The 12928-nt window shown below is 40.3% G+C and overlaps 1 protein-coding gene across 8 annotated transcripts in view; it reads left to right on the top strand.

Moving 5' to 3' along the window:
- The first annotated feature begins 905 nt into the window (after window positions 1–905).
- Window positions 906–12928, top strand: part of LOC124605849 (sodium/hydrogen exchanger 7) — a 166174-nt gene continuing 154151 nt past the window's right edge. For all 8 annotated transcript variants that reach the window (XR_006978686.1, XM_047137786.1, XM_047137812.1 and 5 more), the window contains exon 1: window positions 906–1226. Coding sequence is in view for 7 of the 8 variants with exons in the window: in XM_047137786.1 (XP_046993742.1) it covers window positions 953–1226 (274 nt within the window). In the remaining variant the exon portion in view is untranslated. The remainder of the gene's footprint in view (window positions 1227–12928) is intronic.

Genomic DNA, 12928 nt, shown 5'->3' with positions numbered 1-12928 from the left:
ACGATCTGATCTCCTTTACCGGCATTAAAGAATCCACTCACTGAGTTTATCTGGTCGCTGCTCAGTAACTAACAGCCAGCCATCGAAATACGCTAACTTGACCTCGTGCTTTCTGTAGACCAAGAAGGCCCGTGTTGATGTGGATATCCAGTTTATACAGAATTGGCGCCCTTCCACTTTAACTGCACTACGGTGCTGGTTCTGGACAGGAATTTGGGCTTATCAAGAAGGCTGGCGTCTATTCTAACTTCATTGATACGTAGTCCCGTTCTATATAGATGTCTTACGAAACATTTCGGGGAGCAGTACTTGTTATTTTAGTCGATCCATTGACTGACCCATTCGTTATGAAGGAGCACAATGGTGACGATCGTCAGGTATTTATAAACGAAGGGAGCAGGCGCTAGCTCCCCTTTTTAGTAAAACGGCACACATTTTGAATTCTGATCCGTTGTCGAATTTACTGTAGCGCTGAGTGGAGTTTGATTTGTGGCCGGTGTTTTGACGCTGTTGAGTAGTGAAGACCCGTTTCGTTCTTCTTAAGAAATTACTGGGACAATAGCAGGAGCTATTAAACTATCATGTCAGACTAAGCATAAAAGCCTATCGTAAACTAGCACAAACCAAATTTTAAAACAGCGAATTGTTAATCGAATATTAGCGTTACGGCATAATTTCCTTAGCATGGCAAATTCATTTGTGATTATTTCATAAATTAGCGATATTATCTTACGTGATATAAATTTGCTACATGAGTTTTGAGGGCTATTGAAGCTTTCAGTGGCAGCAAAATTCTGAATATCTATTGCAGTCTGTTAGTTACAAAAAGATGACCATGTATCATGTGGCGATAAGTGGCACCAATAGCAAGTATATCTCCCGAGTAAAGTTCTTTGGTACCCATTTCAAAATGGCCCTGCTGCAGAGACAGCAGAAGTAGGAGAGAGATTTGATGTATGGTTTTTTTCCTGTTATTGTGATGATGTACAGCGTAGTTACTTGTCCTCTGGCTTATATATTTATTTTATTATGTGCCTTTTCGAGTCCTGCCGAATCTGCAAAAAGCGATATTGAACTAGATGCCAAAGCACAGCATAACCATCAGATTGACAGCTTAAATTTACTTTTGTATACATTCTTACTTACTCTGACAGTGTTAACCATATGGCTGTTCAAACACAGGAGATTTCGATTTATCCACGAGACTGGACTAGCTGTGATTTATGGTGAGTCAATACTTAAATTTTTGTAGCGCAGTAGTCTGTTAGTAAACAGTGTTTGTTGTGGCGCATTTTAAGTGTTTGTAGATGATGTGTCAGACATTGTTAGTTAACAGTTCGCCAGTGTTTGGTAACTAACAGAATCGTTTATTTGTAATATGACGACACTCAAAAGGCGAGGAAATACCCGACACGGCGTTACCTGAAGTCATTGTAGTAGTAACATGTTGAGGTGTCAGCTAATTCACATAAATTGTTTGAAATGTTACCGCGTGTTGACAAAAAATGCCAGATCCTTTAAACGTATCTACTTTTTAAATCTTTTGTTTAAGCTGTTACTAGTGGCCGTCGTAATAAACAGAAGTCGCTTAATGTCCCTCACTTTGCTTTTAGAGAATTACAAATTTTTCAGTAAAGCTTCCCCCACCATCATGCGTAGGAGTTTTCAAAACCCCGTGCACTTTGCACGTTTTATGTTTTCCATCTCCATAAACAAAGAGATGCCCTAAATCCTGACTTAAATATAAGCTGTTAATAGTAAATACCCCAATCTCATCTCGAATCTTTTTTGCCACGCCGTTAAGTTTCTGCAAATCATTGTTACCCCGTGTGTTATGTTTTCTGATGTAGCCAGCCTGTCACTGATCTCGTGTTGGTAGCATTTTATTGTAGGGTTCTACAAATGCGATGCCATTTTCTCTCCCTCCCTCCCTCTGCAGTGTCAATATAATTATTTTTATATATTAATAAATGTGTGTAATGTCTGGAAAAAGGAGCACCTTTATTGAGACAAACAAAATTTTTACTATTGTCTTTATTGTGCAGTCACCTCTGATCTCTTTGCTGCATGGAGCACTCAAGGAGAAAAGAAACATCTACAGATATTGCTTAAATGGGGAGAAAGGTGAAGAGTGGGAGTGGTAACTGTAATAAGAAATATTTGGTAAGATTTAACATTTGAAGAATTACTGTAACATTTGAAATGTACTGAATTTGAGGCTAAAAATGAGCTTTTCAATACTGCAATCACTGAAGATAATTTAAACAGAGGAACATGTGTCTCAGAATACATGGAGTAGGCCTAACAAAAAATAGATAATCAAGCTGAATTTAACTTGTGTTTACATGTTCGTCGTATTTTGTCCCCATTGGAAGAATGTTACAAAAGCTACAGATTCGGTTTCAATGTAGCCTATGTTGCTGTTTTCTGATGTTTTACTGTGCACAAGTAAAATGCATCATGCCTATCCATTAGCAGACACTGAAAGTCACACTAATGAAATTTCACTGCTAAATATGTAAAATGTTTGTGAAACATTGTTCTCTTTGCCTTTCATGAGGTATACTGGTACCACAACTGCCTATCCAGAAGTTGTACATCAAATATACCCTTTTTTATCTTTTGAGGAAGAAGACTGTGTTTGTTTCTCCTTTGAACATAGTTCATAAAGAAATCACCATTGACTAGGATCATGTGGTTGAAGGAAATTGAATCAACAAAGTTACCATTTTTCTAAAATGTAAATTTGAAGATCCAGTTTTAGAATATGCAAGCAGTTACTACAACAGATAATTTTATTTTAGATATATAGACTGCAGATTACTCTTCCACTGACCCAGCAGCTCACTTTATGTATCACATGGTGGCACAGTGCACAGACACCCCCAAGTGGGGTGTTTTATGTTTCACACCGTGTGTCAGTAGACAGAAGAACTTCACTGAGCTTGTATTTATATAGTTGAGTTACTTTCAGTTTATTAAGTTAATATTTATTGCAGTTGATAATTAAACATTTGTGTAACATAAATTCCTATAAACAGTAGCTGGGAAGTGCTTAATTTTTAAGTGTGATGTCATTAGTGATCTGTGTAGTGTTGACAGGGAAGTGATTGAATTAGTAAATGTTGCATCTTGCTGATATCTGTCATTGACAGCATATTGTAGTAACTTGGTGGTGAACTAATGAGTGACCAGAAATTTACCGCCCATCTCTCACAACCATTTGTTTTACTGGTAGACTGTATAACTCTCTTCCATTTCGAAATTGGTGATACTTGTAGAATGGGCTGCGCTGAGTGGAACCTTACTACACATCCACAGTATATCTTGTGAAGTGGGTGTCAGTATGTCTGTTACATTTGGACTGATGATGTTCAAGTCTAGAACAGTAATCTTTAATTCATTGCCTGATTTAAATTGAAATATCAGATCTTCCATAACAACTAAGTGACCTGTTTCTCTTGCATAGGGGCAAATTCAGATGTTGGGAGAGATGAGGCTGGGATGATACATTTGATACCCCTATTGCTGTGAAGCGTATTTCAGTCATTTATCGTGGAGACTGTGAAATCAACTTTGTTGAATACATTTTGGCAGCATGTTGCTCGGGATGTGCTCTTCAGTGTGTTACACAGTTGACAGCTTCAGCTGTGAAGCTATTTTTTGTAATAGCTCACTTGAAAGCTGCAAATAAAGACTCGCTTAATAAACAGAGAATAAAACCACTATATAAACATGAGTTCAAAGACATTTTGTCTCCTCACATCTTTACAGGATGACTAGGAACCAGTTTCTCTCTAGCAGTGTAGAACAATCTGCAGAGATATACATCGATTCTGTCCTTATGCGTTTCTTGAGTCAATATTGTTAGTAATTCATAACTATATTCCGTGTAGTGTTAATGCACGTTGTGGAAAATGAGCACCCCTGGGCATGTTTGCACATTGGGTTGCCAGTGATTCAAAAAGTGAGCTGCAGAAGTGTCAGATTTCTGTGGCGTATATGATTACCTCTCTGAAGTGGCACTGTGAGTAAATGATACTGACTATGAGATAACAGAGTTAATACTGGCATTACTTGTACAGCTGCAGCTACTGCCACCACTAGTGGTGGTGAAGATTATACTAATAATGACAGTAATTATGATGTTAATAACAGTGATAGCGGCAGATATAAGAATAATTTATAGCGCCTTCATTTCTTCCCACTTCACCACTGGTGCGCTCTCTCTCTCTCTTTTCCACACTATTATTTACACATGACACATTGACTGTTCGTCTTCTGTTCCCTTTGCTTTGTACAGTGTATGGCATCTGGTACGCCAAGAATGTACCACCACTTAAGTTGAACCTTGTGGTCAATCCATTGGGTTGGTAGGTCATGAACTGAGAAATGGTCCTCCACCAATTACGAACATAGTCCACATCAGTGATAACAGCAATTAAGAAAGATTACAAAGACAAAATTGTCATTACAGTTACTCTGTGCTGGTATGCATTGTGGTACTGCTAAATATACTGCGACAACTGTTTTGCACTAATGTACCCATTCTGTGTTGCTAATAGTTTGTCATGGGGAATAGGGATGGTGAAATCAATGATAGTATTCGTGTAGGTTAGGTTCTTCATTCGTAGGGTTTCAAAAGGATAATTGAGTAGATACAGCAGAGGATACATTGGGCTCAGAGCCATTGTTCCTGTTGTTGCTGGAAGCCATAAAGTTTGCTCTGAGATGTCACTTGGTCTCATTTAGTGGAATCCCATTTCTCTGATTGCAAATAATTTTGTTCCTACTGAGTGTCCTTTGCTCATAGCAGGTGGGAATGCTGATATTTTAAAAAAATATCAGGAATCCAATATATTGATATTTAAAAAAAAAACATTATCGGCCCTCAAAATATCAAAAAAAAATATTATCAGTATATTGGTGAAAGAAATGTCGCATATATATTTACGAAAAAATATTGTGATATTTTATCAATAGCCCTAGTAGCAAGTGGTGATGACTATTACTAAGTTGTACTCTGGATATGCCCAGCAAGGTCCTTCTCTCTGAATCTGCTGTGTGCCCACCCTTCCGAAATAGTTGTTTTTTCATATTTCCATATCCCTGTGAATGTTTGAACCACCATGGAAGGGCATACAGTAACCTGCCCTGTCTGGCATCAGTGCAGTTCTTTTGCTACTGCCAATGTCTTTCTGTCGGACGTAACTAGCAGAGTCTCCTTTGTTCTGATATGTAGAAATTTCATGAAGTCCATTATTTTACTGGCTATGGATATATCACATAGCATTTGTGTCTACCATAAGTACCTGATACTCCAGTCACAATCTTCTCTTATCAGTCAACCTAACTCCATTGGAACTTACCACTGTGTTCAACGAACCTTTCCATCACACTCCTGGTCTTGTGACATGGTGCCTTATCATGTTGAAAAGTCTCACTGCCGTTGGGAAACATGATCGTCATGAAAGGGTGTATGTGGTCTGCAACCAGTCTATGATACTCCTTGGCCATCATGATGCCTTGAACTAGCTCCACTGTACCCATGGTTGCCCACATGAATGTTTCCCAGATCCCAATGGAGCTGCTACCAGCTTGTCTCCATCCCACAGTACAGGTGTCAAGGAGCTGTTCCCCTGGGAGACTAAGGACTCGCGCTCTCCTGTCGGCATGATTAAGAAGGTATTGGGATTCGTCAGGCCCTGCAACACTCTGGCACTGCAGCAACACCCAGTGTCGATAGTCACATGCCTGTTGGAGTCATAGCTGCTGTTGTCATGGTGTTAACAATGGCACATGTATGGGTTGTCGACTGCAGAGGCACATCGTTCAGTGCATTAAAGGGAGATGTTAGTCCCTGTCCTATTTTACCGATCTGCTTAGCCAGCAACATCCAACATCTATAATGAGGGGTGGCCACCCAACCCTAGAACATCTGGGCGTGGTTTCATCTCATGTTGAAGACACCACAGCACTCCTTGAACACCCGACATATAGTACAGTTTCTGAAATGCTTGTGCCAAGGCTCCGGGCCATTTCAATCTGCCCTCAGTCAAACTCGGATTGCGCATCTTCTGTTTTCTACACACGGACAGTATCCTCGCTGATACTACATGCACTGTGTGTGTGTGTGTGTGTGTGTGTGTGTGTCTGACTTGCGGTCATCACTCGCCAGGTGACTCTGCTATCACCTGGACAGGTTTATATTGATAGTAGGTGGTCATAATGTTCTGGCTTATCAGTGTCTGAGACTCGGCATCTCTCTGTCTCCATCATAGATTAGTACTTGTTTGCTTCGTTGACCTTTGGTGTGCCATAGGCAACAGAGTGTTCTTCCCCATCCATTTTCTGACTTAATACTCAGTGAAAGCATAATTGCTCATGATGCATGGCAATACAAATTTCTTTTCATAATTTGGGAAAACTAATATTGGTCCAGTTATTAATAGTTCTTTCAATTGACTGAATGTGTCTCATCACTGCCGACCATTGAAACTTCACTCTTCATAGGTAGTAAGTGGCCGTGCTATTTCTGCTAATTTGCCAGACCTAAGGAAGACTGCAACTCCTTAGACCAAAAATCTTATATGCCTTTTATTATTCTGTAATCTGCCCAGAATCCCTCACAACTAATTACAAGCCTTGGGCTAAATACTGCACTTCTTCTATCCCTTTTCTAAACTGAATGCTAGGTGAGCCATGTCCAACTGCTTAAACAGTTCCCTTAGCCATTATCCATGCTCTTCTATGTTCTTTTCAGAGAGAATTATTTTATTGAAATACATCATGCATTGCCTAAATTTCAGTACTTCCAGAGGTTCATCTAAGTGGCACTGAAATATCACTGGTGCATTTTTCAATCCAAACAGCATTCATAAGTAGGGTGCCTACTGATAATGTTCTGACAGATTCATACATTCTGTCTGTGTGGGAGAGACTAGTGCAACCTTTAACGGGTGAAAATGACAGAAAATATCTGTGTTGCCTCATATTATCCAAAGTTTGTGTTATATATAGAACTGGATAAGCACCTGTAACCATACTCTTTTTAAGGTACCAGTGGTCATAACAAAAGTGATGGGAGTCTGCCCCATGTGAACGTTTTTCAGGACGGCGGATGTGCCATGAGACTTACTCTCCTTAATAATTCTGTGTCAAAGCTGTTAGTTGATGAATTCTTCCATCATTGCTTGCAGATATGCTGTATATGGTATTATTTGTGATACATAGTAAGCTTATTTTCATTTAGGATTTTATGTTGTCATTGGGATTGCTAGCAAAGACCCATGAAGATTTTGCAGAAGCTCTTATTCTAACAGTAACTGCTCTATCATAGTCTTATCTCTGTTTCCCAAGTGCACTACAATCTCCCATAATGCAGGTAAAGTGGCCACTTGCTTAATATTCAGGTCTGAATTTTGCTCTGTCTAAACTATTTTCCTGCAAAATCGCAAGTTTGTGATAATCAGTCCTTTGTACAGTTCCGTGAACCCAAAATTGTCAGTCACAATGGACACTACCTGCTTTCTGTCAAACTCCTGTACACGTACAGCACTCCTGCATTCAAAATACTGTGCCTTACCTTATTCCTCTAACAGCTCAATAAGATAATATATTCACTGGCAAATTAGTTCCTATGCTCACACTCAATAGTTTCTTTTCATTGAGCGATATTTTATTTTGTGGGTTGATCCTAAGTGATCGTGTATAGTCAAGGTGACTTTCATGACGTGGGGCATGCCATGGTCAGTTTGGTATTCCTGGCAGTAGTAGCTAATTGAGCAATGTACCATCCAACTGTACTATGAACTGTTCTAGGTCAACTTTAGCATGATGTTTAAGCAAAAAATCTAACCCTAAGATTGCAAAGTAACCATTGTCAGTATGAGACAAAACTTTCTACAACCTGGAAGTGTTTTGCCCAAACCTAAAACCCTAACAGTGATGAACCAAGTGAAATGGCGTCGTTTCCTTCCACTGCACTTAACCTACATCATGATTTCCAAACTTGCCACAGACACCTGCGAACCCATTTCCAATAAAAACTTATGGCCTTCCATCAGCTAAGTTACCAAAGCAAAATTCCATCACTACACATGTTTTGGCTGTGCATACATTTACTGGGAGTGCTGCACAGTGGGTGTGGTGGCCCCATTGGTGTTGTAACTGTGAGTTAACAGTCCTACCCTGTGTCCACTTGTCAGGCCCCTGTTAGACTTTTGTCTGCAGTCCCATCCGGATACCAAAGTCATTTGAATTTCTTACATTGTGGTTCACAGTATTCCTGCCATACGTGACCTGTTTCTCCTTTTATGTAACATGCACATCCCATGGTAAAAATTTCCTTTCTGTTGTGAATTTGGATATTGTCATTTTGTATCAACTTGTATCTGCTGACTGTAACTTTCTAATCCTGTACACAAAGTTTTTGATGAACTGCTCCTGTTCTTGTGACACATTGTTCATTGTTCTATTGTTCCCTGTAACACCTACACTTATTTTGTCTCCTGTGTTGCTGCACCAAGCCTGCTCTTGGAATTTCAAATTTGAGTGTATTCCTTAACTCCTTGTAAACCATTATGCATGCCTCAACATCTCCCAGCAAACTTAATATGGACATATTTATAAGCTGTTCCTCCAACCAATACCCCACCCTTTTGGCTGTTAGCCGATTGCCTGTGACACATCCTGCCCTGCCTTGCGTGAGAAAGGAGAGTCTAGAGTAGCAGTACTAATTCTCAATGGATACTGATTTTCTGGACAAGAACTGATCTGTCTCCTACCCTTTCTCAATGCATCCAACTCCATGTACAGTGGCATATTGTCTGACTGCATTTGCACCGTCTGACTGAATAAGGTCCAAATCACCTGCGTGGTGATAACCTTCTCCACCTCTGGTTAGTTCGTTGCAAAGCCTGCGTTCACAATATAAGGAAAAATACAACAGGAAAGTAACCACATCAACACCACAATCCTATTTCCTGCCACTGAACATGCCTAATTGTTACATCTGACCACTAAATGTGACCATTCCATACATTCCCCAGCATAATGTCCAGGCTGCCTATTCAGGTGGTTGAATATTGTGTGTCTAACTCTACCATATGCAAAATAATCATTTCCACTCAACAAGTTGAAGTTTTGCTGCAGATTGTCACCCCGTGATGTTGCTCACAGGTATTGGCACACCTGACACCAGTGTCACAGTTGTCAGATGCCAGTGTTGGAGGAAGATCATTTTTAACTCTAGAGTGGTGTGTGCAGGAAACTGTGAAATCCAAACCTAAGTACACAATGACAACAACCTTTATTATTTGATGCCTTCATACAGAAGGTGGATGGTTGTGGCACAGTAGCTGAAGATGGCATGTAGTGAGGAAGTACACAGAGGCAGCAGAATGCTGTGGTGGGGCAACAGCAGCTGGTGTTGATGGCACACTTGCTGATGCATGTTGGATGTCAGCTCTGCTGCAAGACCTTGCGGTTGGGCTTGCATACATTGCACGTGGCCTGAGGCAGAGACTGGCTGACATGTCAGGTGATGGCACCCACTGAGTGTTCTCATCTCTGTGGATCCAGGTTGAAGGCCAGATCCATCAGGGCTAGTTGATGGTTCATAGACCAGCAGCTTCGCCTGATTGATGATGCTGATGGACAAGACCATAACAGTTTGGCCACAAATTTGACTGACCAATGGACCAGAGACTATGATTGTCAAATGCACAGTGTCGACAGAAGCCCACTGCAGCTGATGTAGCAGCATACAAAGGGGTTTACGGCATAATGGTGTAAGTCAGTTTTGCTCATTTTGAAGAATTGAACTTTCGTGAAACATTGTACAGAAAAATCAGGGAAGTTTAATAGGAGTATGTACAGGTATATTGAGTATAATAAGGAATAGTATTAATATTGGATGATAAATTAAATGTAGAAATATTATCACCATACTTATTATAACACCCCCCCCGCCCCATGAACCATGGACCTTGCCGTTGGTGGGGAGGCTTGCATGCCTCAGCGATACAGATGGCCGTACCGTAGGTGCAACCACAACGGAGGGGTATCTGTTGAGAGGCCAGACAAACATGTGGTTCCTGAAGAGGGGCAGCAGCCTTTTCAGTAGTTGCAGGGGTAACAGTCTGGATGATTGACTGATCTGGCCTTGTAACATTAACCAAAACGGCCTTGCTGTGCTGATACTGCGAACGGCTGAAAGCAAGGGGAAACTACAGCCGTAATTTTTCCCGAGGACATGCAGCTTTACTGTATGATTAAATGATGATGGCGTCCTTTTGGGTAAAATATTCCGGAGGTAAAATAGTCCCCCATTCGGATCTCCGGGCGGGGACTACTCAGGAGGACGTTGTTATCAGGAGAAAGAAAACTGGTGTTCTACGGATCGGAGCGTGGAATGTCAGATCCCTTAATCGGGCAGGTAGGTTAGAAAATTTAAAAAGGGAAATGGATAGGTTAAAGTTAGATATAGTGGGAATTGGTGAAGTTTGGTGGCAGGAGGAACAAGACTTTTGGTCAGGTGATTACAGGGTTATAAATACAAAATCAAATAGGGGTAATGCAGGAGTAGGTTTAATAATGAATAAAAAAATAGGCGTGCGGGTTAGCTACTACAAACAGCATAGTGAACGCATTATTGTGGCCAAGATAGACACAAAGCCCATGCCTATTACAGTAGTACAAGTTTATATGCCAACTAGCTCTGCAGATGATGAAGAAATAGATGAAATGTATGACGAGATAAAAGAAATTATTCAGGTAGTGAAGGGAGACGAAAATTTAATAGTCATGGGTGACTGGAATTCGTCAGTAGGAAAAGGGAGAGAAGGAAACATAGTTGGTGAATATGGATTGGGGGGAAGGAATGAAAGAGGAAGCCGCCTTGTAGAATTTTGCACAGAGCATAACTTAATCGTAGCTAACACTTGGTTCAAGAATCATAAAAGAAGGCTGTATACCTGGAAGAATCCTGGAGATACTAAAAGGTATCAGATAGATTATATAATGGTAAGACAGAGATTTAGGAACCAGGTTTTAAATTGTAAGACATTTCCTGGGGCAGATGTGGATTCTGACCACAATCTATTGCTTATGAACTGCGGATTGAAACTGAAGAAACTGCAAAAAGGTGGGAATTTAAGGAGATGGGACCTGGATAAACTGAAAGAACCAGAGGTTGTAGAGTTTCAGGGAGAGCATAAGGGAACAATTGACAGGAATGGGGGAAAGAAATACAGTAGAAGAAGAATGGGTAGCTCTGAGGGATGAAGTAGTGAAGGCAGCAGACGATCAAGTAGGTAAAAAGAGGAGGGCTACTAGAAATCCTTGGGTAACAGAAGAAATATTGAATTTAATTGATGAAAGGAGAAAATATAAAAATGCAGTAAATGAAGTAGGCAAAAAGGAATACAAACGTCTCAAAAATGATATCGACAAGAAGTGCAAAATGGCTAAGCAGGGATGGCTAGAGGACAAATGTAAGGATGTAGAGGCTTGTCTCACTAGGGGTAAGATAGATACTGCCTACAGGAAAATTAGAGAGACCTTTGGAGAGAAGAGAACCACTTTTCTGAATATCAAGAGCTCAGATGGCAACCCAGTTCTAAGCAAAGAAGGGAAAGCAGAAAGGTGGAAGGAGTATATAGAGGGTCTATACAAGGGCGATGTACTTGAGGACAATATTATGGAAATGGAAGAAGATGTAGAAGAAGATGAAATGGGAGATATGATACTGCATGAAGAGTTTGACAGAGCACTGAAAGACCTGAGTCGAAACAAGGCCCTGGGAGTAGACAACATTCCATTAGAACTACTGATGGCCTCGGGAGAGCCAGTCATGACAAAACTCTACCATCTGGTGAGCACGATGTATGAGGCAGGCGAAATACCCTCAGACTTCAAGAAGAATATAATAATTCCAATCCCAAAGAAAGCAGGTGTTGACAGATGTGAAAATTACCGAACTATCAGTTTAATAAGTCACAGCTGCAAAATACTAATGTGAATTATTTACAGACGAATGGAAAAACTGATAGAAGCCGACCTCGGGGAAGATCAATTTGAATTCCGTAGAAATGTTGGAACACGTGAGGCAATACTGACCCTACGACTTATCTTAGAAGAAAGATTAAGGAAAGGCAAACCTACGTTTCTAGCATTTGTAGACTTAGAGAAAGCTTTTGACAATGTTAACTGGAATACTCTTTCAAATTCTGAAGGTGGCAGGGGTAAAATACAGGGAGCAAAAGGCTATTTACAATTTGTACAGAAACCAGATGGCAGTTATAAGAGTCGAGGGGCATGAAAGGGAAGCAGTGGTTGGGAAAGGAGTGAGACAGGGTTGTAGCCTCTCCCCGATGTTATTCAATCTGTATATTGAGCAAGCAGTAAAGGAAACAAAAGAAAAATTCGTAGTAGGTATTAAAATCCATGGAGAAGAAATAAAAACTTTGAGGTTCGCCGATGGCATTGTAATTCTGTCAGAGACAGCAAAGGACTTGGAAGAGCAGTTGAACGGAATGGACAGTGTCTTGAAAGGAGGATATAAGATGAACATCAACAAAAGCAAAACGAGGATAATGGAATGTAGTCAAATTAAGTCGGGTGATGCTGAGGGAATTAGATTAGGAAATGAAACACTTAAAGTAGTAAAGGAGTTTTGCTATTTAGGGAGTAAAATAACTGATGATGGTCGAAGTAGAGAGGATATAAAATGTAGACTGGCAATGGCAAGGAAAGCGTTTCTCAAGAAGAGAAATTTGTTAACATCGAGTATAGATTTAAGTGTCAGGAAGTCGTTTCTGAAAGTATTTGTATGGAGTGTAGCCATGTATGGAAGTGAAACATGGACGATAACTAGTTTGTACAAGAAGAGAATAGAAGCTTTCGAAATGTGGTGCTACAGAAGAAT

The sequence above is a fragment of the Schistocerca americana genome, chromosome 1, assembly GCF_021461395.2.
Source record: "Schistocerca americana isolate TAMUIC-IGC-003095 chromosome 1, iqSchAmer2.1, whole genome shotgun sequence".
Taxonomy (NCBI): Eukaryota; Metazoa; Arthropoda; class Insecta; order Orthoptera; family Acrididae; genus Schistocerca; species Schistocerca americana.
Note: the sequence above shows the minus strand (reverse complement) of the source record. Positions and strands in the feature narration are given on the sequence as shown.